This window comes from Rhinopithecus roxellana, chromosome 1 (assembly GCF_007565055.1).
Source record: "Rhinopithecus roxellana isolate Shanxi Qingling chromosome 1, ASM756505v1, whole genome shotgun sequence".
Classification (NCBI taxonomy): domain Eukaryota; kingdom Metazoa; phylum Chordata; class Mammalia; order Primates; family Cercopithecidae; genus Rhinopithecus; species Rhinopithecus roxellana.
The window spans coordinates 118,393,734-118,418,523 of record NC_044549.1 but is presented as its reverse complement, the minus strand read 5'-3'; the positions used below and the strand labels follow the sequence as shown (position 1 = coordinate 118,418,523).

Here is a 24,790-nt window from a genome sequence, read left to right as displayed (position 1 = left end):
CTTAATAACTTTCAGTTAGATACCTATAATGACCTTTACTTGCATGCTATTTCACTACTTGGTTATATTTTCATTATAAAAAGAAATTTAGTCTAGTTCCTTGGCCTCTTTCTCCAGGGTTAAAACTTTAGTCTATATTGTAAAATTTCTTTTAAAAAATTACCCTACTCAGTTTTTCACAGTAGATAGTTATACAAAGTTATTATCTTTTACACATTTGAAAAAAGTAACTTGTTTTAATTTATAAAGGAAAACAAATAGGCCATAGAATATTAACCTCTGTGAAATAATAAGACAAATGTATGAAAATTATTTTAGAGCTACTTTTTCATGGCTGCTGACCTACTGGAACAAGAGCAAAACCTGCATTAGATGAGTGGTCATAAGATTCTCCAGAAGTTGATGTCCAATAATAATGCTTTTTAAGACCATTGGAGACTTCTGCAAGATATACACGTCCATCTACCACAAATGGCTCCACATCTGTATTGTCTGGTTTTAGACGACCCATTTGAATTAAGTCTGAATATGCCTAGGATTTTTAAGAAAAAACTGTATCATTAAGAAAAAATGTATTCAATTTACAGTGCTTAAAGAAATTTAAATATTCAAATTAGCTGTGCTAATTTGTAGTTTAAAATAAAATATTCTGAATAACATTGCTGAATTTTAATATTTTCCAGGTATTGTAGGTAGATTTTTATTCATTTAATTACACAGAATGAAATTATAATGTTGCAAAACTTATTTCTAACTTTTAATGTATTAGATATGTTTTGTCATTTTGTGACTCCTAGAGTTAATTTTCTATACTACCAATTTTGTGGACCAAAGCTCTTATGGTCAAAATTTTCAAGTCCCACAGATGTTCATAAATTGGAATAGGTAGGGAAGCTGGATAGGAGGGCTGTTGTATACATTCTTAAAAATCTGCTGATAGCTAGTTACCATTCCTCAGAAAAATTAAGGGAATCCCAGATTTGGACATCCAATTATATAGAGTTCATGACCCCCCTGAATCTAATTACAGATTTAGGCTAAGAGAGACAATTCCATAGAATTGGATGCTGACCTATTATTTCTTAATTGTAGAATTTATATATATATATATATATATTATTTTTTTTTTTGAGACAGAGTCTTGGTCTGTTGCCAAACTGGAGTACAGTGGCACGGCTCACTGCAACCTCTGTCTCGGGTTCAGGCGATTCTCCTGCCTCAGCCTCCGAGTAGCTGGGACTACAGGCCCACGCACCACCACAGCCAGCTAATTTTTGTACTTTTGTACTTTTAGTAGAGATAGGGTTTCACCATGTTGGCCAGGATGGTCTCAATCTCTTGACCTCGTGATCCCCCCGCTTGGCCTCTCAAAGGGCTGGGATTACAGGCATGAGCCACGATCCTTAGTATCTATGTAACAGAGTCATACAAACATGTTGAACTGGTTTGTCAGTAAGGTTGGCATTATGGAGAAAGATGGAAATTTAAACATTAAAAGATTTAAAAGTCAAGTTGGTTTTTGCTTTAGCTTGTCATTCATCATTAGTTCCAGTTCCAAACTCAACTTACTCAGCTTCTGGTGTGTAGAACCTAAAGGATTATGGATGTTTTTCTAAAATTAAGGGTTGGTTTTTTTGGGAGGGTGGTTTAGACAATACTGTATGTTTTATTACTCTTTTTAGTGGTGGAATTTTGGTTAGTCCTTTTGCAAATTTTGAGAATTTTAACATCTACTTTTTCCCTTCATTCTTTCCAAATGAAAACTGTTACCATTATTTCTGCTTTGAAATTAGTATCAAAGGCTATCTGTATTTATGTGAGCAACATGCCAAATATTTTGATAGCTTGTACTCCATCTCTCCCGTTCCATATTTTGGTATAATTATTAGGGAGCAGATCAGAAATTTTGCTACATCTGATCAATAATTATGATTTTTTTTAACCTTAGAGGAATTCGAACTGTGTCATTCAGTGATGTGTAATACTAATACATAGTTTTAGTATCTTTTGTTATTTCAACCACCAAACTCTCTAGTAGCTAATTTTAGGACTTATGTTAATTATCAAAACTGCAGTGTCTCACTGTGTAACCATTTCTGAGGCACCTGTAAATAATATCCGATGTTACAGAGATGATCCCAGAAAAAGCCTCAGTGAAGGAAAAAACTTAAAACTTACTACACACGTAGCCTCATCAAATTTGTTTCCCCAAATGTAGATATGAGAGAATGTGAGATTTGTTTTCATTGATTGTGAAAGAGCAACAAGTCCTTCTCCCTCTATGTTGTTGCTGATTACTGACAACCTGAAACCAACAGTTCCACAAGGAAAGAATACAAAAATTAGCAACATTTCTTACAAACATTTTCTTGTGTAGTCTTAGCATTATTCCTCAGTATGTTGTAATGTAGTGGTAGAAATACTGACCCATTTAATTCCTAAAATCCAAGAAACTTAGTTTTCTAATTAGATCTTTGGGTACTTACTAGAGCTAACTACATTTTGAAAGTCTTCTGTTTTATATTTTTCAGTAAATGTTTGGGTGGATAGCAGATATATTTTTCTGGATAAATGCATCCAAGTATTTTATTCTTTAGTTAATTTTTATTTTTAAAAGTCTTGATCATATTGAATGCTTCTGATTTTTCTATTAGAATTCAAGATAAATAATATAAGCAATACAAATTTTCTCATTAATTTGAAGGAACCATTAGTAGAACCAGTCTAATTGTAAAAGACAGTACATTTGAACAATAGAAATTTTTTTTTTTTTTTTTTTTTTTTTTTTTTTTGAGACGGAGTCTCGCTCTGTCGCCCAGGCTGGAGTGCAGTGGCCGGATCTCAGCTCACTGCAAGCTCCGCCTCCTGGGTTTACGCCATTCTCCTGCCTCAGCCTCCCGAGTAGCTGGGACTACAGGCGCCTGCCACCACACCCGGCTAGTTTTTTGTATTTTTTTAGTAGAGACGGGGTTTCACCGTGTTAGCCAGGATGGTCTCGATCTCCTGACCTCGTGATCTGCCCGTCTCGGCCTCCCAAAGTGCTGGGATTACAGGCTTGAGCCACCACGCCCGGCCGAAAAATAGAAATTTAAATGTTTACTGTAACTTAATACTATGTCAGTTTAGAAGCTGAGTTTTCATATTTCATCATCATCTTAAGAGTTAAGGGGTTTGAGGTTAGTATTTAAAAATTTGCTTTTTTGTTATTTTGATTAAATATAAAACCATACTAACGCTTTAAGACTCCTGTTGTGTGAAGTAAGAGTTTCACTGAGATAGTTTGCACCTGCATTTTCAATTCTGTTAAAGGAAAGATCTATTACTTCCAGGGTAGTGTTGCTTTTCAGTACATCAGCCAAATACACCATTCCATCATGAGTTATTTTGTTGCTGGGAAAGGAAAAATAGTTATATTTGAAAATATGAAATAGTGTTTTTATTCATAGTGATAAGATGCTTGAAAACTTAAACAGTACTTTGTGTTTTAGTAAAGGTTTATTTTAATCACTTGATTTCCAAGAAAGTTAATGAAAATTCACCATAAAATATTGCTTTCATTCTTGTTTACACAACTAAATTGCTCATTTATGTTACTAAAAGATAGCAGTAGTAAATATTAAAGCTTAGGACAAAGGGTTGACAATTGGTTGCAGTTTCTAATCACTGGAAATAATGTCTAACAAAGTATCCCAATTACCATGAATATTTATATATAGATTATTCCCATGATTTAACTTTGAATTATTAATGTGTAAATTATCACTTACCAGCTGACATCAAGGTAGCGCAGGCTACTGTTCAGATACAGTGCATCACATAACTGTTGTATACCACTGTTTTTTATATCATGCTTACACATGTGTAGTACAACAAGACAGTGATTTTCTTTCAACATGCGGCCTATATGGACTGTGGACTCTTCCTAAAAGTGGATAAAATCTTATTTCTAAAATATAATTTTGAAGTAGTGCATGTTTATCAGACATACGCTGTTATTTAAATTAGCTTTTAAAAAAGATTATATTGGTTAAAACTTAGTCTACAATTTGCATTTGTTTAGTCTATCTTAAAAAAATTATCTTTGCCACAAATGATATTTTTTACCTTCTCAGAAGGTAAAATATAGTCACTATATTTTACAAGTGCCTGCTACCTAAGTGATATAAAAGATGCTGGTTAATTTGGGTTTTTAAAGGAACAATAATCAGTCATTTCGAAAGGAAAAAAAAAATGGTCCCATCATGTATTGAGCTTGTAATCCATCTTTCAAGTCTCTAAACCTTTCTTGTACCTTCCTTATGTTCTTAAACTTTGCTCTTGATCTCTACTCTTGACGGTTTTCAGACAAAATACAAAGACATTTCCCAATCTTTATTTTATATTAAGAATACACTCATTAACCCTGTGATATATCTGATCCTTCCCTTTTATATTCATCTCAAATTCCTAAGAGGTTTTATTCTTATTTTCTGATCATCAAAAGACCTTTTTTTAAGTTCCACAATCTTGCTGCTTCTAGGCAAAAGATACATAGCATCAGTGAAGATTTGAATACCAGGCATTTTAAGTTTTTAACAAAATCAAAGCATATTTTCAAATGAATAGCCCAAAGTATTTTGTGACAAGAAGTACTCTTGCATGATTGCTGTATAACATAATAAGTCACTGGAAATGCTGATGATGAACATAGATAACTATATGTGTTCTTGTTATACATAAAGGTACTTTAAAAAAAACTTTAAATGAAACCACCTAGCAATAGCAGAAAGTACATGAGCTTTATAAAAAAATCTGTCAGATACTAGCTTTACCTTTTACTGGCTATATGACTTTGGGCAAATATTTTCATCCAGCTGAGTCTCAATTTCCATTTTAGTAAAGTAGCTGAAATTATGCTTCCCTCACAGAAATAAGTTAACTGAAAAAAGGTGCCTAGCACAAAATAAGTGTTCCATAGGCAGACTACAAAGCATTTATTATTGTTCAATATTCTGTAATTCTGTATTTGATGAAATTGCTTTGACACTGAAAAGATATACCCAAAGGAATGTTATGTAGACTAGTATCTTCAAAAATGCAAGCCAGCCATGCTAAAGGGATGCTGTGTAGTCTAGGAACGTAAAAAAATGCAAACCAACCACACTTAGGGGGTTCCACTATTGCTCTACCTAGTGCCAGGCACAGAAGACAAACTCATTATGTTTTTGTGTTTGGGCCTTGATTGTAGTTCTAGGCTATAAAGCTTGAAAGCAGGAGTATCCTAATTAAGGGAGGAACTATTGTCAGAAATAGTAAAGGGTTTTAGCCCCATTCACCGAGTTTGTGACTTGATTTGTCTAGCGTGGCACCTGGCATCAGTATTTTTCAAGTTCCCCGGATAATGCCAATGAGCGTTAAAGGTGAAGTCCAACATCTTAACAGCTTTTTGTTACCCCATTCCTCCATGGTAGTAAAACAGTAAAACCCGTAAATGTAATTAATTTGCAGGTTTGTATTTGGGAACAGCAATTTAAGAGCAGAATCGTAGCCTTGGGGATAGAGAAGGTAGTGGCTGTCCTGGAGAAGAACAAAACAGGCTAGCACCTAGCTGGCTGCCAGAAACACCAGGCTGAGAGCAACAAGGGAGCCTGGGCTTTTAATAATAAGCATCCTCAGGTGGATTTAGGAATGACACCACTCAACATATTTTAAAAAGGGATCATGCTTATAATGTGATCTCCTATATATAAACATATTTCTGCACAGATACAATCCAGAAATTTTTTATTTAGCCTTCAAATCTCCTGTCATGTCCTCAATCTGAGAACCTCCCTATCACACTCACCTCCCCTGCTTTGATTTCGATTACCCTCCTTATGTCCCCATGGCACCCCAAGCATATCACTCTCCAGACTTGTCAAGCTCCTTCCACCTAGATGGAAAACTCACTGAAGACAAGTGCTATGTAATTTATTTGACTTTAATACCTCTAGCACCTGGCTAGCATTGTGTCTGGTTTAAGGTTGCATTCAAATATTCGTGGTGTGAATGAATCATGAGTGAAGCAATTCACTGCATGCCTACTTTGAGCTGTATTTTGCTAGTCTTTTACATATTTTAAAAATAGGAATCTATTTGAAGATTCTGAGGGTCTTGTTGAACAGATTGGATTTACGTACATGAAACAAGGTGATGTAAAACTGCAAAAATTCTGGTACCGAAAAGTGCAAAGATAACTGAAAGGGAGATATCTATGTAGGCAAAGAATGTAAAATACACTTCTGAATATGAGAATACTACTTTAAAAATATCGTTAATTCTCAGTTATTCATACTGAGGGGGAACAATGAAGTAGATAATTTTAAATTATCTAAAGTGCTTTGATCATTTAAAAAGTTCAGAGTTTAGCTGGGCATGGTAGCTGATGCCTGTAATCCCAGCACTTTGGGAGGCCAAGGCAGGTAGACAGCTTAAGCTCAGGAGTTCAAGACCAGCCTGGACACCATGACAAAACACTGTCTCTACCAAAAATACAAAAAAATTAGCTGGGCGTGGTGGTGCTTACCTGTGATCCCAGCTACTTAGGAGGCTGAGGTGGGAGGATCATTTGAGCCCAGAAGGTGGAGGCTGCCGTGAGCCGAGATCCTGCCACCGCACTCCAGCCTGGGTGACAGAGTGAGACCTCATCTCAAAAAAAATAAATAAATAAAGTTCAAAATTCAAACATTGACATTGATTGATTGATTGAGATGAAGATGAAGTCTTGCTCCGTCGCCCAGGCTGGAGTGCAGTGGTGAGATCTCAGCTCACTGCAACCTCTGCTTCCTGGGTTCAAGCGATTCTCCAGCCTCAGCCTCCCAAGTAACTGGGATTACAGGCGCCTGCCACCATGCCTGGCTAATTTTTGTATTTTTAGTAGAGACTGGGTTTTGCCATGTTAGCCAGGCTGGTCTCAAACCGCCTGCCTCGGCCTCCCAAAGTGCTGGGATTACAGGTGTGAGCTACCGTGCCCAGCCAAACATTACATTTTAAACATTGAACTTTATAAAGTGCTTAGACCATTTACTTTTCCTAATAGTTAGATACACGTTTTTGTTTATACCAATAATAATGTGAGTTCTTATTCTCTAGCTGTTTACAAGTGATAGGAGAAGAAAGCCACCCAGAAGGAGCAAGAAGTCATGAAAGTACGAACCATGTTTTTACTCATCTTTCTGTCTCCAGCAAGCAGCTTATCTATAGATAGGATCAAGTCCAAACTTTCCAGACTGCTTTTCACACACGTTTTGCTTTTATTACTCATGATTTCACAGGTGTAATGGTTCAGCCACATCAATGTAACAAACAGTTCACACCGGGCTCTTATAATGTGGCCTTTAAAATCTTCACTATTAGGAGAATGGCGTGAACCCAGGAGGCAGAGCTTGCAGTGAGACGAGATCGTGCCACTGCACTGCAGCCTAGGCAACAGAGAGAGACTCCGTCTCAAAAAAAAAACACTTCATTATTTATGCTTTCATCTTGACCACTTTGACCCTCGCAGGTTTACTCACTAAGAACTTGAGTTTCAAGAGAAAAGATGACATGTTTGCTGCTTAAGTAAGCAATATCTAAAAGCATATTTAGTTATAAACATCTTACCAAGAATTGATATAATTTTCCTTTAAATAAACATTTTTATAAATAGTAGTTTACAAGATATAATACACATATCTCTAAAACTACAGTGTATTCATGTACCTTGACATAAACTTGTACCTTAGTTTCATTCAAGTTGTTATATTAACTACCATCACTTTGAATACATACCTGTTCACCATACAGTATAGGTCGGTTTAGGTTTATTGCCTTAATTGCTTGGTTTCGAGTTAGTACTGTAGCAAATGCTATCACACTTTGCATTCCCTAAAAACAGGTAAATTCATTAAGGAAACTGACAAAGTATATAATAATCTCGCTACATAAATATTTCAAGATCAGCTATCTGCATTCTGATAAAATTATTTTTAAAATTTAAGCATTCCTTGCACTTTGAATTGTAAGTTGATCAAATTCAAAAATGAATTGTTACTGTATTCTTTTTTCCTGGTCCTAAAATCTATCTAAAACATGGCATGGGGAGTTTCTTAATGTTTTAGTGTCCCTTTCCTGAGTGTTTCCCTCTAGGTTTTTATTCCTCACCCCTCAAGCTTCTATGTGGATCCCAGCTAGAGCTCATACTACTTATGCAACACATTTCATTGTGCAAGCACTTTTATATTCATACTAGTACTTTAAGTGTGTGTGTGGTGGGAAAAGGTTACCAATCACAGTTTTCACAGATCCCATAGGCCTCTCTTGCTCTATCTGACTGAAAGGGCCTAGTCCACCCCCATATGTGTGATGGACACCACCATGTACACCCAGCTGGTATGCCGGAAACCATGGGCTTCCTCTCACTCTGCCATTCCTCTTAACCTTCCCATTCAGTTGATCACTAAGTCTTACAGATTCTGCTGCCTCCAAAAGATGTCTCAAATTAGTCTGTTCCTGTCCATCTCCATGGCCACCACCCCAGCCCAAGTCCTCCTCACTTCTCACCTGGACTTCTAAGTGGTCAGATGGCTTCTTTAATTTTCCACAGAGAAACTAGTAATCTAAAACTGCCAGATCATTACCCCTCAGAGCTTTTCCAGATTTCTATGATTTGCTTTTTCCATAATTTGCATTTATAACACAACCCCCACTTCTTCCCCTTACCCATGACCTACACCCACACAACTTTGCCATATATGGCCTCTATAAGCTTCTCCACTTTTACTTTGAGGCACTCTTAACTTTGTCTGCTCAGCTATTCTGACTTCTCAGTTACTAAAACCTGTGAGACTTGCTATTTTATTATTCATGTACCTCCCTTGTGATTTTTGCCATATCTGAGTATGCAAAATATTTAACACTATTTTTGTTTTTATTTATTTTTTGAGATAGGGTCTCACTGTGTCGCCCAGGCTGGAGTGCAGTGGCACACTCAGCTCACTGCAGCCTTAACCTGCTGGGCTCAAGCAATCCTCCCACCTCAGCCTCCCTAGTAGCTGGCATGCAACACCATGCTTGGTTAATTTTTGTATTTTTTGTAGAGACGGTGTTTTCCCATGTTGCCAAGACTGGTCTCAAACTCCTGGGCTCAGGCAGTCTGCCTGCCTTGGCCTCCCAAAATGCTGGGATTACAAGCGTGAGCTACCACGCCCAAACTTACTTTACACTATTTACTTAATACTTTCCCATTAAATCAACTCACTTTTTCACTTACATTTATTTTAAAATAAAACTTTGTTCACTGCTATAAATGGAAAACCATAATCCCTTGAAACAAACAAAGCATCTGTAAAAATAAATACTTGAGTATGAAAATTACCTCCCTCTGCACCAGGAATCCTACCCATGCCACACTTAAGCACTAGCTTAATGTCTGTGCATCTGGATGCTCTGCCTGGAAGGTTCTGACATGGACACTCTCCATGACAGTTTTTTCTCTCCTTCATAACTCATAAATATTACCTCCTCAAGTCTTAGGCAACCATCCTGTAGCAGAATTACTTCTCCCCATTATCAGAGTACTCAAGTCACTTTTGTAGCACTTTCTTCTATTTCTTTATTGGTGTTTTCCCAAATAAAATATAAGTTTCATAAGGGCACAGGCCATATGATTCACTGTTGTATCGTTAGTATCCAGCACAGTGACTGGTATGTGGAGATGATCAATACCGAATTAATGTTTTCCCAGAACCACATTGGCTGCATCTACCACCTTAAAAAGTTAATCTTGGCCGAGCGCCATGGCTCACGCCTGTAATCCCAGCACTTTGGGAGACCAAGGCAGGTGGATCACCTGAGGTCAGGAGTTCGAGACCAGCCTAGCCAACATCATGAAACCCCATCTCTACTAAAAATACAAAAAAAAAAATTAGCCAGGTGTGTTGGTAGGCACCTGTAATCCCAGCTACTCAGGAGGCTGAGGCAGGAGAATCGCTTGAACCTGGGAGGTGGAGGTTGCAGTGAGCTGAGATCATGTCATTGCACTCCAGCCTGGGCGACAAGAGTGAGACTCTGTCTCCAAAAATAAAATAAAAAGTTAATCCTTCAGAATCTATTAAACCAGAGAGCCCCCTGGCCCATCTTATTTTCATGTCACATTGATTAACCTGAGGCTATACAACAGGTTCCCAAGTATAGGCCTGAAGATTTGAAAACATGTCAGAGAAAGTGAAGCCTGGAATTTGAAGACATGCAAAAAAACACATTTCTCATTATCAGGCCAGGTGAAGGTTGAAAGCAACTTTTATATTTTTTAATAATTTTTAGAGACAGGGTCTTACCATGTTGCCCATGCTGGAGTACAGTGGATGTTCACAGGCACGATTGTAGTGCACTGTAACCTCAAACTCCTGGGCTCAAGAGATTCTCCCACCTCAGCCTCCTAAATAGCTGGGACTAAGGTACATGTCATGTCACCCAGCTTCAGAGCAGCTTTTAGCATCATCATTTTAAGTTTTTGTGCTACAATATAAGTAACTACTAAAAAGTATTTTATTTTTGTTTTGAGGCAGTCTCACTCTGTCACCCCAGGGCTGGAGGGCAGTGACATGATTTCAGCTCACTGCAGCCTCCGCCTTCTGGTTCAAGCGATTCTTCTGCCTCAGCCTCCTGAGTAACTGGGATTACAGGCTCCCGCCACCAGGCCCCGACTGATTTCTGTATTTTTAGTAGAGACGAGGTTTCACCATGTTGGCCAGGCTGGTCTTGTACTCCTGACCTCAGGTGATCCACCTGCCTTGGCCTCCCAAAGTGCTGGGATTATAGGCGTGAGCCACTGCACCCAGCCTAACCATGTATTTTCAAAAGTAAAAAAATTATATGAATAAAGTAATATTTGTTTAATTAAAGTGAACATGATCTTTTTCTAAAAATTCCATACAGTTTAAGATGAGCTATGTAGATGGACGTTTAGGAATATTTTTATTAAGTATTTTTCTGTTATTTACTATAGTCTGATTTTATTAATCTGCACTATTATGTCTAGGGGAAAAATACCTTTTCTCTGATATTAGACATAAGAGGCAAAATTAGTCATTGATAAGACTCATTTAGCTTATCTGGATGCTTTTCTCATAACCATTTTACTCACCAGGTCACAGTCACCCAGATCTAATTTCTCTAAGGATGAATTAATTTGCAGCATTGCAGCAAAAAACATTCCACCTTTATTTTCAATTTTGTTTCCAGTCATTCTTAGGTATTTCAGAGTCTGATTCTTCTGAAAAGGAAAAAAAATTTTTATTTAAAAATTTTTAATCCACAGAATTCTATACATTACATGAATTAGGAGACTATTACTATTTGCAGCCTCCAGTTTTCATGGAGACAGACCAGGGTATATTCCTTTTTTTTTTTTTTTTTTTTGAATCTCGCTCTGTCGCCCAAGCTGGAGTGCAGTGGTGCGATCTCGGCTCACGCAAACTCCGCCTCCCGGGTTCACGCCCTTCTCCTGCCTCAGCCTCCCGAGTAGCTAGGACTACAGGCGCCCGCCACCACGCCTGGCTAATTTTTTTTTTTTTGTATTTTTAGTAGAGACAGGGTTTCACCGTGTTAGCCAGGATGGTCTCGATCTCCTGACCTTGTGATCCACCCACCTCGGCCTCCCAAAGTGCTGGGATTACAGGCATGAGCCACTGCGCCCAGCCAGAACAGGATATATTCCTTAAAGGTAACATTCAATCTACCATAATAGATAAAAATCTAGTTTAACAGTTGAGTGGAAATAATGCCCAAGAAACAGATGCCCAAGCAATAACCAGTAAATAAAGCATATATTAATAAACTTTCCTTTCACTGGAAAAATCTGTACATTTATCTTAAGAAAATTATAGCACTTCACTTTTTTAAATTGAGGTGAAATTCACATAACATAAAACTGACCATTTTTAAGTATACAATTCAGTAGCATTTAGTACATTCAGTGTTGTGCAGTCATCACCTGTAGCTAGTTCCAAAACATTTTCATCATCCCTGAAGCCAGTCCTATTCCATTAACCAGTCACTCCCCATTCCTCCTATATCACTTTTAAAGTAATATAATGTGATAAATGTTTCACAAAATTACAGACATTTCATCATTCTAATGAGTAAATATTAGGACATATGTGAGGAAAAGAAAGATCAGACTGTTACTGTGTCTATATAGAAGGAAGTAGACATAAGAGACTCCATTTTGTTCTGTATTTGAGATGCTGTTAATCTGTGACCCTACCCCCAACCTTGTCCTTGCAAGAGACATGTGCTGTGGTGACTCAAGGTTTAATGGATTTGGGGCTGTGCAGGATGTGCTTTGTTAAACAAGTGCCTGAAGGCAGTATGCTGGTTAAAAGTCATCACCATTCTCTTAATCTCAAGTACCAAGGGACAAGTACACTGACAAAAGTCGCAGGGACCTCTGCCTAGGAAAGCTAGGTATTGTCCAAGGTTTCACCCCACGTGATAGTCTGAAATATGGCCTTGTGGGAAGAGAAAGACCTGATCGTCCCCCACCCTGACACCCGTGAAGGGTCTGTGCTGAGGAGGACTAGTGTAAGAGGAAAGAAGCCTCTTGGCGGTTGAGATAGAGAAAAGCATCTGTCTCCTGCCCATCCCTGGGCAATGGAACATCTCCATGTAAAACCCGATTGTACGTTCTGTTTACTGAGAAAGGAGAAAACTGCCTTAGGGCGAAAGGTGGGACTTGCTAGCGCAATGCTGCTCTTTATGCACTAAAAAGGTTTATGAAGATGTTTGCATATGCATATCAAGGCACATCACTTTTCCTTAAACTTATTCATGTCACAGAGATCTTTTTATTCATACGTCTTACTGCTGACCTTCTCCCTAGGATGATCCTATTATCCTGCCACTTCCCTTTTTCTAAGATGGTAAAGATAATTATCAATAAATACTAAAGGAACTCAGAGACCGGTGCCAGTGCAGGTCCTCTGTATGCTGAGTGCCGGTCCCGTAGGCCCACTTTTCTTTCTCTATACTTTGTCTCTGTGTCTCATTTCTTTTCTCAAGTCTCTCATTCCACCTAACGAGAAACACCCACAGGTGTGGAGGGGCAGGCCACCCCTTCAAACATATAATAGTGCAAATAATTATTACAATTCAAACCCCTCTGTGATCAGGAAAAAGGAAAGGATGTCCTCTCACCACTTCTATTTAACATTGTGCTGGAGGTTCTAGCCAGGGCAATTAGCCAAGAAAAACAAAAAGAAAAACCATACAAATTGGAAATGAAGTGAAACTCTGTTTGTATGTGACACCGTCTTGCATAGGGAAAATCCTAAGGATTCCACCAAAAAAAACTGTTAGAACTAACACAAGAGTTCAGCAACATAGCAGGACACAAGATCAATATACAAAAAATCAGCTGTATTTCCATGTGCTAACAATGAACAACCTAAAAATGAAATTAAGGACAACAATTCCACTTACAATGGCATCAAAAAAATAAATCAATAAAACGTTAGGAATAAATTTAACAAAAGAAATGTAAGACTTGCACATTGAGAACTACAGAGCATTGCTGAAAGAAATGAAAGGCCTTAAATAAATGAAACATCTCATGTTCAAAGTTTGGAAGACTTAAGATGGCAATACTCCCCAAGGTGACCTACAGATTTACTGTAATTCCTATTAAAATCCCAGCTGCGGGCCGGGCGCGGTGGCTCAAGCCTATAATCCCAGCACTTTGGGAGGCCGAGACGGGCAGATCACGAGGTCAGGAGATCGAGACCATCCTGGCTAACACGGTGAAACCCCGTCTCTACTAAAAAATACAAAAAACTAGCCTGGTGAGGTGGCGGGCGCCTGTAGTCCCAGCTACTCCGGAGGCTGAGGCAGGAGAATGGCGTAAGCCCGGGAGGCGGAGCTTGCAGTGAGCTGAGATCCGGCCACTGCACTCCAGCCTGGGCGACAGAGTGAGACTCGGTCTCAAAAAAAAAAAAAAAAAAAAAAAAAAAAAATCCCAGCTGCTGGCCAGGTGCGGTGGCTCATGCCTGTAATCCCAGCACTTTGGGAGGCCGAGGTGGGCGGATCATCCGAGGTCGGAAGTTTGAGACCAGCCTGACCAGCCTGGAGAAACCCCATCTGTACTAAAAATACAAAATTAGCCCGGCATGGTGGCGCATGCCTATAATCCGAGCTACTCGGGAGGCCGAGGTAGGAGAATCGCTTGAACCTGTGAGGCGGAGGTTGCCCTGAGCCGAGATCGCACCATTGCATTCCAGCCTGGGCAAGGAGAGCAAAGCTCCATCTTCAAAAAAAAAAAAAAAAAATACCACATGCTTTTCTTGCAGAAATTGATTAACTGACCTAAAATTCATATGGAAATGCAAGCGACACAGAGGAGCCAACACAACCCTGAAAAAAGAACAAGGACACACTTCTTCGTTTCAAAATCTACTACAAAGCTATAGTAATCAAGATAGTGTGGTACTGGCATAAGGACATATAGATTAAAAGAACAGAACTGAGAGTACAGAAATAAACCCCTGTAATGATGGTTAACTGATTTTTGGACAAAGCTGTCAGGACAATTCAATGGGAGAAAGAAGTCTTTTAACAAATGATGTTAGGACAGGTGGATATACACATGCAAAAGAATTAAGTTGGACTCCTACCTCATACTATATTCAAAAATTAAAATGGATCAAAGAATTAAAGACTTTGCTAAAACTATAAAACTCTTTAAAAAACATAAATCTTTGTGACTGGGTTTTCAAGATGAACCTTGAAAACATTAAGCCAGTCACAAAGGCCATATATTGTATGATTCTGTTTATATGAAATGTCCACAGTAGGCAAATATATAGAGAGATGAAGTAGGTTAGTGACTGCCAGGGGCTGGAGAGTAGGGGGTGGAAAAGATGGAGAGGGATTGCTTATGAGTTGAGGGCTTTTCTTTTTAGGGTGATAAGTATGTTTTAAAAATAGTGATAGTAGTGATTCTTGCACAGCTCTGTGAATATATTAATACTTAAAACACCACTGAAGACTTTCAAAGGGTAGATTTTATGTATGTGAATTAAATCTTAGTAAAACTATGACTTCAAAAGTGTTCATGCAATGTCTACACTTGAATAAAGTATAATAAAAATATGCATTCCTACAATATTAAAATAAGTTCACTTCAACATCGGATGCTGTTGGTTCCAAGCTATCAGAAGTTAGAATTTCCAAATAAAATGTTAGTTTGAAATACATAAATGCTTACATGTAGCACTTTAGCAATCAATTCTCCACCTTCAGGCCCAATATCATTAAACATGAGGTTTAAGTAAATGAGATTAAGTTGTTTCTATAAGAGAAAATAAGCTATTACACATTATTATTATTATTATTGGAAACTGATCAGTTTTACATACATACACACAGTATATATATATATATATGTATATATACACACACACACACAGTATATACTTTATTTGAATAAGTGTTTTCCTCGAAAGAAAATCTTTATAACCAAGAAAAACTGTATCCTAGCAAAAACAACTACCATTAAGGAAAAAAAAAATCATTCTCATGTAAACAAAATATAATTACAATATAAATGAAAGAAAAACTTTCATTTGAATCAATCTGAAAGATGGATGTGGTGTATATATTTAATCATGGTGTACAAGTTTGCAAAAGAACTCAGGAGCTCTAGCTACTGGCTCCATTGAGACCAAATTCACAGTGGGTTTCCAGTATATTTCAAGTGTTCTGGCACAGAGTCGGAACCCTTGACATCGGGTAAAACTAGTGTTTTATGTGTGTGTCATTAGACTAATTGGTTTCACTGTAAACGGAACTAAGGACATTTTGTAGTAAAATAATACCTGAACCAGTTTCGCAGCATAGTATGCACCAACATCACTTAGAAGGTTATATCCAACATCCAAACCTGAAGCACAGATGAATAGAGCTGATATTCCTTATAAAGAATACTTAAAATCAGATCAATGAAAAGCAGGAGGTATTGATTCTTATGGAAACATACCATTAATATACAGACAATTCTTTAAAATTCTGGAAAGAATCCAAAAATCTTCACCTGTAACTCTTTCTACTGGCACTAAGCGATTGTTCCCAGCAATGTTTAATGTGATTCCTGCTGCTAGCCTGTTAAAATAAAAAAAAAAAGATTTTGAAATAGAAACCCAGTAAAGAATTAAAGTATGTTTCCTTCATGTATAAATAGTCATATCACAGATAACAGTTACTGGAAGCAAGCATATAGTAAGTAGACTTATATAGTATATTTATAACAGATAACTTAAAACTACTGAACATTCTGCAGACTGCAAAGTGCTTTAAAAGATTCCATATAATTTCTCTCTCACACACACTCACACTCACACAAATAGTATCCCCACTTTATAGATAATAACACTGAAAACTTCAATGATTTTCTTAGACAAACCCAGCTTAGGTCAAGCGCGGTGGTCACGCCTGTTAATCTCAGCACTTTGGGAGGCCAAGGTGGGCGGATCGCCTGAGGTCAGGAGTTCGAGACCAGCCTGGCCAACATGGGGAAACCCTGTCTCTACTAAAAATACAAAAATTAGCCAGGCATGGTGGCGGGCGCCTGTAATCCCAGCTACTCAGGAGGCTGAGGCAGGAGAACTGCTTGAACCCAGGAGGCAGAGTTTGCAGTGAGCCAAGATCATGCCACTGCACTCTAGCCTGGGCGACAGAGGGACACACTCGTCTCAGGAAAAAAAAAAAAAAAAAAGATTCACCCCGCCCACATACACAAAAAAAAGATTCACCCCGCCCACAGAAGTTAAAGATCACTCTGGAGCCCAAGCTTGGGTACTCCCGGTCTAGTGCTCTTTCCTGAATGCTATACCACCTCTAAGACCTACTAACAGTGTTGCTCGTCTGCTTACTTACCTGAATCAAACGGTGTATCCATTTTACCAAGCATTTTCAAATGGCTATAAAATCACTCAATATGTTAGGATTTTCACACACATGAATATAAGCAAACACTATTAATGTAATTAAGTATTTGTCTTTCTTACCCCTTTTTAATTTCTTCATCCACTTCTTGGAGTATACGCAATATAAAAGGATTAATTTTCTGGGATTTTTCCATACACAGGTTAGAATAATGTTCCTGGAGACCAGATTCTGGAGATTCTGAAAAATATATGCATCCTCCATCACATATAAATTATTCTAGAAACTTTTTTAAATACCATAAAAACTATACTTATTTCAAAGATATGAGTTGTATGTGTGTATAGTGGGGGTAGGGAAGAAAAGGAAACAGAAATAAGGTTAGCAAAAGAGAAGAGAAAAATAATGGGATAGATCATTAAAACGCTGTTTGGAGAACTAGGGCCACTGAACCACCCACTGAGGCTTGGCAGACACTGGCTCAAGTGAGCACCCTACGTTGGAAGTGACATTAAGGGAGAACTAAGCTCCATTATGTGCCAGGCCTGGTAGCTGAGGAAAATGACTTCCAAAGAAATTATATATTTTGTCCTAAACCATGCAGCTAATAAGGGCAGAGTGCAGAATCAAACTGATTCAAAACCTCTTTCCACTGTGCCCTATTGGGTTGCAGTGACTCAACATTTCTTTCTTTTTTTTTTTTTTTTTTTTTCAGTATCTCAGCATCCATCAGAGGAAAAGGTTTCTTAAAATAGCTTCATATAAAAACAATTTTATCTAATAACCTAACTCAAAAGGGATCTGAAAAATCACCTACTACCACAAGCTTCTTGGATACCCTCTACACCATCCCAAGTTTGAATGTAACTGTCAGTTCTTCATACCAAATCGAGGCCTGGCTCACAGAAGCTCTTCTCCTACCCAGCCTTCCATTTCCTCTTTCTAAAGGTGACTTTTCCCTAAGTTCTTAAGAAGACAGAAACAAAGCAGGAATTGAGATCTCCTTTCTGTTATACATGCAGCTTTCCTTAATGACCTTACTGTTTTCAGTAATACCTCAAAAGCATCTTCTGCAAGGCCTACGTCTTCTGGGGTGGAAGTTATGCTGTTACTTTTCTTAGAAGCACAGGCCACTGTTTTTGTTTCTATACTTCTACCTTTTGTGGATGTCTTTTAAAAATTTGTGCACAGAGATCTCATTGCTCAACCAGCCTAGCTTTTTAGGAGCTGGCTTCTCTTCTAAGACTCTATATCTCAGAAATGTTGTTTACTGAGTGTCCTTTGCACTCTGAAGAATAATGAGTTTGCTAAACGGATCTGCAGAACAAGATGTAACATGAGGAACATTATATTTCAGATGAAAGCAAACAAAATTTTCTTATAGTTTTTATTTTTATTTTTATTTTTATTTTTATTTTTTTTAAGACGGAGTCTCGCTCTGTCGCCCAGGCTGGAGTGCAGTGGCCGGATCTCAGCTCACTCTTATAGTTTTTAATAACCTTTTAAAAAATAAATTTAATATACTTATTCCAGACAATTTGGAAATTCCTTTTTTTTTTTTTTTTTGAGACCAGTTCTCAATCTGCCGCCCAGGCTGGAGAGCAGGAGCACAATCTCAGCTCACTGCAACCTCCGCCTCCCAGGTTCAAGCGATTCTCCTGCCTCAGCCTCCCAAGTAGCTGGGACTACAGGCACACACCACCACACCCGGTTATAAAGACGGGGTTTCACCAGGTTGGCCAGGCTGGTCTTGAACTCCTGACCTCAAGTGATCAGCCCGCCTCAGCCTCCCAAAGTGCTGGGATTACAGGTGAGCCACTGCGCCCGACCGGAAATTTCTAATATTAAAAGAAAATACATGTTACTCTGCAATCCCACTGCCAAAGAACAACCACAATTGAGGTCTAGGCATACATACTTCCTATAGTTTTTCTTTCATATGCATATTAAGTATTTTTTAAACAAAATTGGAATCTTTGGATATAATTTTATATGCTGTTTTTTTCAATTAACGTTATATTGTAAGCAGTTTTCCCATGTCACTAGATAATCTCTGACAATTTTAAATAGCATAATTTCTGTCATGTGGATAGATGCACATATTGAAAAAGCTTCACCTATTTTGGAAAATTTTCATGTATTTAAATGATATTGTAGCACAATATTTCCCAAATTGTATTTTGTGGAATATTCATGTTCTACAGGATGATCAAAGGGGTTCCAAACAGAATAGGTTTTATTATCAAGTATGTTTGAGAAGTCCTAAAATAAACAAAACTATACAGAGACACAACACTTCTCAGAGTATTTAAAACATGTGCACACTCTTCAAACTGTTAAGCTTGAGAATAGGGAAGATAAGAATGCTGCATTTCCGGCCGGGTGCGGTGGCTCATGCGTGTAATCCCAGCACTTTGGGAGGCCGAGGCAGGTGGATCACTTGAGGCCAGGAGTTCGAGACCAGCCTGGCCAACATGGTGAAACCCTATCTCTACCAAAAAATACAAAAATTAGCCGGTGTGGTGGCGCGTGCCTGTAATCCCAGCTACTTGGGAAGTTGAGGCGACAGAATCGCTTGAAGGTGGGCGGTGGAGGTTGCAAGATTGCAGTGAGCGGAGATCGCGCCACTGCACTCCAGCCTGGGCGACAGAGGAGACTCCATCTCAAACACACACACACACACACACACACACACACACACACACCTCACTTGGAATGCAATCTACAAAATGCTGCTTTAGCGTCCTCCCCAGGAAACAAAGCAACTAGATCCCAAATAGAAGATGGAGCTGGGCTCCCAGTAGGCTTCTTTCTTCCCTACTCTCTTCCTTGGCATTAAGAGAAAGATTGCCCTGAGAATCTCCGAGATTCAGCGCTGCCCACACCACAAACAAGGCACAGAAATGTGTCAGACTACAATTCATTTTCGCGAAGGCATGAAGGAATCTTAGACTACGAGCTAAATACAGCTAAACAAAATTATGGAAATATTCTTATTTAACAAGCTAGCCACAGATTTACAGTATTTAAAAGTTTCTGCTACCCTTCCTTTGACTTAAAATTCACCTATGTATTTTTTATGCCAGGATTTTATGGCACCAATGAATTGATTTCCTATACTGTATTCACATTAGAAGGAAAATAGCCTTCAAATTGTAAAGTAAAAACTAGGAAATAACCCAGCTACGCAGAAAAATGTAAAGAACCTGTAACCCAAATTTCATTTTTTCATCCACGACTCTGGCAGCACGTTTTACAATTTCCAGAGAAAGGACTTATTTAGGAGGCAGATCCCTCCAAAACATGCTTTTCTATACTTAGCCAAGCACTGGGAAATCCAAGAGATGAGCATGAGTCAGAACGTGGGTGCCCCACTCAGAATCCGCAGTGTGTATATTTGAACAAATTGTTATCCCAGCTTAAATTTCCTCTCATGCTAAAGGCAGAGCCTAACACTGCCCATCTCCTGGATGCAGTGAGTACTATTAAGCCAGCCTCCGAACACAGTTCCGTATCCACAAACATACTTTAAAACAAGCATATAAAACGGAAATGGCGTGTAAGGGGTGGCCCTTCAGGGTATGCTTAACTCGCTAAAGATCATTCATGGGCGCAGAAATATTTAAAATGGAGATAGTACAGAGGTGCAAAGTCAGAAACGGTATCAAGACCCTCATGCCCACCTGTGACCTGCTCTCTGGCACTTACACAAAAAGGGGTCTGAGAAGAGCCCCCCAGACACACCCTCCCGGATGGAGACCCTGGAGATCCCGAGAGCACGGCGACAGACACCATCTGCAGAACCTATCGCACAAACGGCGGGGACTCCTCTCCTGCCCTCGTTTCGGGGCGCCCCAAACCTCTGGTCACAGCTGGGGTTCCCAGGGGCACTCTCCCTCCGCGCCGCCTTGGGCTGGCGGGCTGCTAGGACTCCGGCCGTGGGACCCCGGCGCCCCTCACGCGTTTTGTCCGGGCCAGGCCGCGCAGACGGGCTCCCTGCTTCTTACCGCGCTGGCCCACCAGGGCCGCGCCCGGAGTACGGGCCTGAGTGGGGGTCCAAGCCGGGGACCTGGCCGGCGCACGGGCGGCCTCTTGGGGACTCCCCATGCTCCTCTCACTCACTGGCCGCGGCGGCTGCGCTGCCATGGCGACCGCGCGCGCGCTTACAGTCCGCCTGCAGCTGTGAGGTGGATACACCAGCTCCGCGCTAGCCTGCGCCGAGTCCCGCCAGCTGTGCCTGCCCGGGCCCCGAGGCCTAACTGCTAAGGCAGTGACCGCTAACTCTGTGGAGGTCCTCTGTCACTCTGCCCTGGTTAAAGGCAGCCTGAGGGAGGGCGTCCTGGCTCCTTTGCAGGGAGGAGTTCCCGAGGTTTGAGGGGCTCCGCTGCTGAGCTAGGGCGGGGGCTACAAAGAAGATTATGACAAAGCCCCCTCCTGCAAAGTGTTCACCGGCCTGCCCAGCCAGCGAAGAAGCAGAGAGTAGCATCAGCACATGATAAAGGTGTAGTGCTTTGGGAGCATAAAGGGTTTTGTGCTCCCAAAGGGCGGGGCTACCTCCCCAAAGGGAGGGCTTCTTGAAGGAGGTGATAACTGGATGGTCGGAAGGAGGCTGCCAGAGGGCAGAATGCTTGGTGCGTTCTGGGCATGCGCAGGTACTTGAATGTACTCAGATCAGTACAGACAACCGGGAGGCGGTCCGGGCCAGATCTACATGTGTTACTGAAAGGCCAGGGGTTGCGTCTAGATCCTGCTGCTCCTAGCACAGAATGCCAGTCACTGAAACAATGAGAATTGCCAGGGAAGAAGGCAATTGCCAAGGAAGAACAAGATTTAACATGAGGAACATTATATTTCAGATGAAAGCAAACAAAATTTTCTTATAGTTTTTAATAACCTTTTAAAAAATAAATTTAATATACTTATTCCAGACAATTTGGAAATTTCTTTTCTTTTTTTTTTTTTTTTTGAGACCGGTTCTCAATCTGCCGCCCAGGCTGGAGAGCAGGAGCTCAGTCTCGGCTCACTGCAACCTCTGCCTCCGGGATTCAAGCGATTCTCTGGTGCTGCAGCCGAGGAGATGGGAAATCAGTCTCAAATCTGTCTCCCCAACCAACTAGAATCAGGGGTTTATATAGCAAGAAAGAAATGTGACCACTTGCAGGAAATCAGGAATTAAGGAGGGGTAAGGAAGAGGAGTTGGTCAACAGGAATCAGGTGGTCGCTTAGGGAATCACGATAGGTGAGGGATCTGGTGTCTCATTGTCCAGATGTGATGATCTGGTAGGTTTCATTTCCTTGATACTGAAACGGTAATAGTTTCCTTATCACCCTTGCAGGGCATGTGATGGTGAGGCAGGAAAACAGGGTCTGGAGGTAGGGATCATAAGGCCGATTCACACTTCGGCTATAACAGGAAATATCCTCTCCATAGGGTGTACTCCATAAACGACTTTGTAACCTTACTTCATCCTCTTCATTTACACAGGGCGTACTCCAAGTAACCAATGGAATCCTCTAAGGGGTATTTAAACTCCCAAAAAATTTGTAACGGGGCCTTTGAGCCCCTGTGCTCGGCCCACTCCCACACTGTGGAGTGTACTTTCATTTTTAATAAATCCCTTCATTCCTTCCTTGCTTTGTTTGTGCATTTTGCCCAATTTTTTTGTTCAAGACGCCAAGAACCTGGACACCTTCTACCAGTAACAATGGGAGTGTGGCTTGCTTCTTTGGTGCTCTGCTGAAACCCTTAGGGGGAGCATGCAGACGGGCAGGTTTTGGGGCACGTGAGCTCGGAACCCAGGGCAGTGTCTAGGAGCGAATGCTTACAGCTTCTGAAGCGAAGCTCTGGTAGGCGTGTGTTACAGGGTGCTCTTTTAGTTTTGCTGTCTATAGGCGGATTGTGTTAATCAGCTCAGTTAGACCCTCTGTCTTATCGCAAGGACAGAGGGTTTTCTGCATCCTGGGGTTCTTGCCTTGTTGTACCGGTAAAATCGGATCACACAATGGGCTTGGAGAATGAATGCAAGGTTTATTGAATGGTGGAAGTGGCTCTCAGAAATGGATGGGGAGCCAGAAAGGGAATGGAGTGGAAAGGTGGTTTTCCCCTGGAGTCCCCTGGACTTTCCCCTGGACTCTCCGCTGACTACGCTGGCCAAATTCCCCTCGGTCTATGCATCCTTCTACCTGTGGATGGTCTGGCAGTGTCCGCTGGTGCCTGTCAGTGTGCTCTTCTGCTCCTCTGTTCCTCTCAATGTCCAGCCACCTGTGTGCTCCTCCACTGGTGTGTTCCTCTCAACATACAGGCGCTTGTGTCTGTGCCTACTAGGGTCTCTGGGTGTTTGTTTGTTTGTTGTTTTTTTTTTTTTGAGACGGAGTCTTGCTCTGTCACCCAAGCTGGAGTGCACTGGCCAGATCTCAGCTCACTGCAAGCTCCGCCTCCCGGGTTCACGCCATTCTCCTGCCTCAGCCTCCGGAGTAGCTGGGACTACAGGCGCCCGCCACCTCGCCCGGCTAGTTTTTTTTTTTTGTATTTTTTAGTAGAGACGGGGTTTCACCGTGTTAGCCAGGATGGTCTCGATCTCCTGACCTTGTGATCCGCCCGCCTCGGCCTCCCAAAGTGCTGGGATTACAGGCTTGAGCCACCGCGCCCGGCCGTTTGTTTTTTGAGAGTCTCCCTCTGTGGTCCAGGCTGGAGTGCAGTGGCATGATCTTGGCTCACTGCAACCTCTGCCTCCCAGCTTCAAGTGATTCTCCCACCTCAGCCTCCAGAATAGCTGGGATTACAGACGCCCACCACTATGCCTAGCTAATTTTGCACTTTTAGTAGAGACAGAGTTTCACCATGTTGGCCAGGCTAGTCTCAAACTCCTGACCTCAAGTGATCCACCTGCCTCTGCCTCCCAAGTGCTGGGACTACAGGCGCGAGGCAACGCGCCTGACCCTTTAACCCATTTTGGTTTGATTTTTGTATGTGGCAAGAGATAGGGGTCTAGTTTCATTCTTTTGCATATGGATATCCAGTTTTCCCAGAATCATTATTGAAGAAACTATCTTTTCCCCAATGTATGTTACTGATACCTTTGTCAAAAACGAGTTCACCATAGATGTATGGATTTATATCTGGGTTCTCTATTCTGTTCCATTGGTCTATGTATCTATTTTTATGCCAGTACCATGCTATTTTGGTTACTTTAGCTCTGCAATACAATTTTAATTTAGGTAATGTAACTCCTCCAGTTTTGTTCTTCTTGCTCAGGTTAGCTTTGACTATGCTGGGTCTTTTGTGGTTTCATATAAATTTTAGGATGTTTTTTCTATTTCTGTGAAGAAGGTCTTTGGTATTTTGATAGGAATTGCATATAATCTGTAAATTTATTTGGATTAAATGGACATTTTAACAATAATTATTATTCTAATCCAAGAACATAAAATCTTTCCTTTTGTGTGTGTGTATGTCCTCTTTAATTTCTTACATCAATGTTTTATAGTTTTCACTGTAGAGATCTTTTACTTCTTTGGTTGAGTTTATTCCTAGGTATTTTATTTTATTTTTAGCTACTGTAAATGAGATTATTTTCTTTTTATGATTGTTTGCTGTTGGCATATAGAAATGCTACTGATTTTTGTATGTTGATTTTGTATCCTACAACTTTACTGAATTTGTTTATCCATTCTAATAATTTTTTTGGTGGAGTCTTTAGGATTTTCCAAATATAAGATTATATCATCTGCAAACAAGCATAATTTGAGTTCTTCTTTTCCAATTTGGATGCTCTTTATATCTTTCGCTTGTCTACTTCCTGTAGCTAAGACTTCCAGTGCTACATTGAATAATGCTAGTTAAAGTGAGCATCCT

The 24,790-nt window shown here is 40.1% G+C and overlaps 1 protein-coding gene across 1 annotated transcript; it reads right to left on the bottom strand.

The window, feature by feature from the left end:
- Window positions 1-184: 184 nt before the first annotated feature.
- On the bottom strand, window positions 185-21,190 carry LRRC34 (leucine rich repeat containing 34). The gene is made up of 11 exons (XM_010354515.2): window positions 20,943-21,190; window positions 17,058-17,175; window positions 16,031-16,152; window positions 15,870-15,934; window positions 15,260-15,343; window positions 11,144-11,272; window positions 7,789-7,884; window positions 3,768-3,922; window positions 3,235-3,390; window positions 2,179-2,305; window positions 185-532 (listed from the first exon to the last, which is right to left on the bottom strand). The coding sequence occupies exons 1-11, from the start codon at window positions 21,079-21,081 to the stop codon at window positions 329-331; spliced, it is 1,395 nt and encodes a 464-aa protein (XP_010352817.2). The 5' UTR covers window positions 21,082-21,190; the 3' UTR covers window positions 185-328.
- Window positions 21,191-24,790: the final 3,600 nt, after the last annotated feature.

Coding starts and splice junctions, on each gene's coding strand:
- LRRC34 (XM_010354515.2), bottom strand. CDS start 21,081: ATGGCAGCGCAGCCGCCGCGGCCAGTGAGTGAGAGGAGCATGGGGAGT. Junction 15,935..16,030: donor GAATTGTCTGTATATTAATG/GTATGTTTCCAT, acceptor TCTGTGCTTCAG/GTTTGGATGTTGGATATAAC. Junction 15,344..15,869: donor ATGCTGCGAAACTGGTTCAG/GTATTATTTTAC, acceptor TTTCTCTTATAG/AAACAACTTAATCTCATTTA.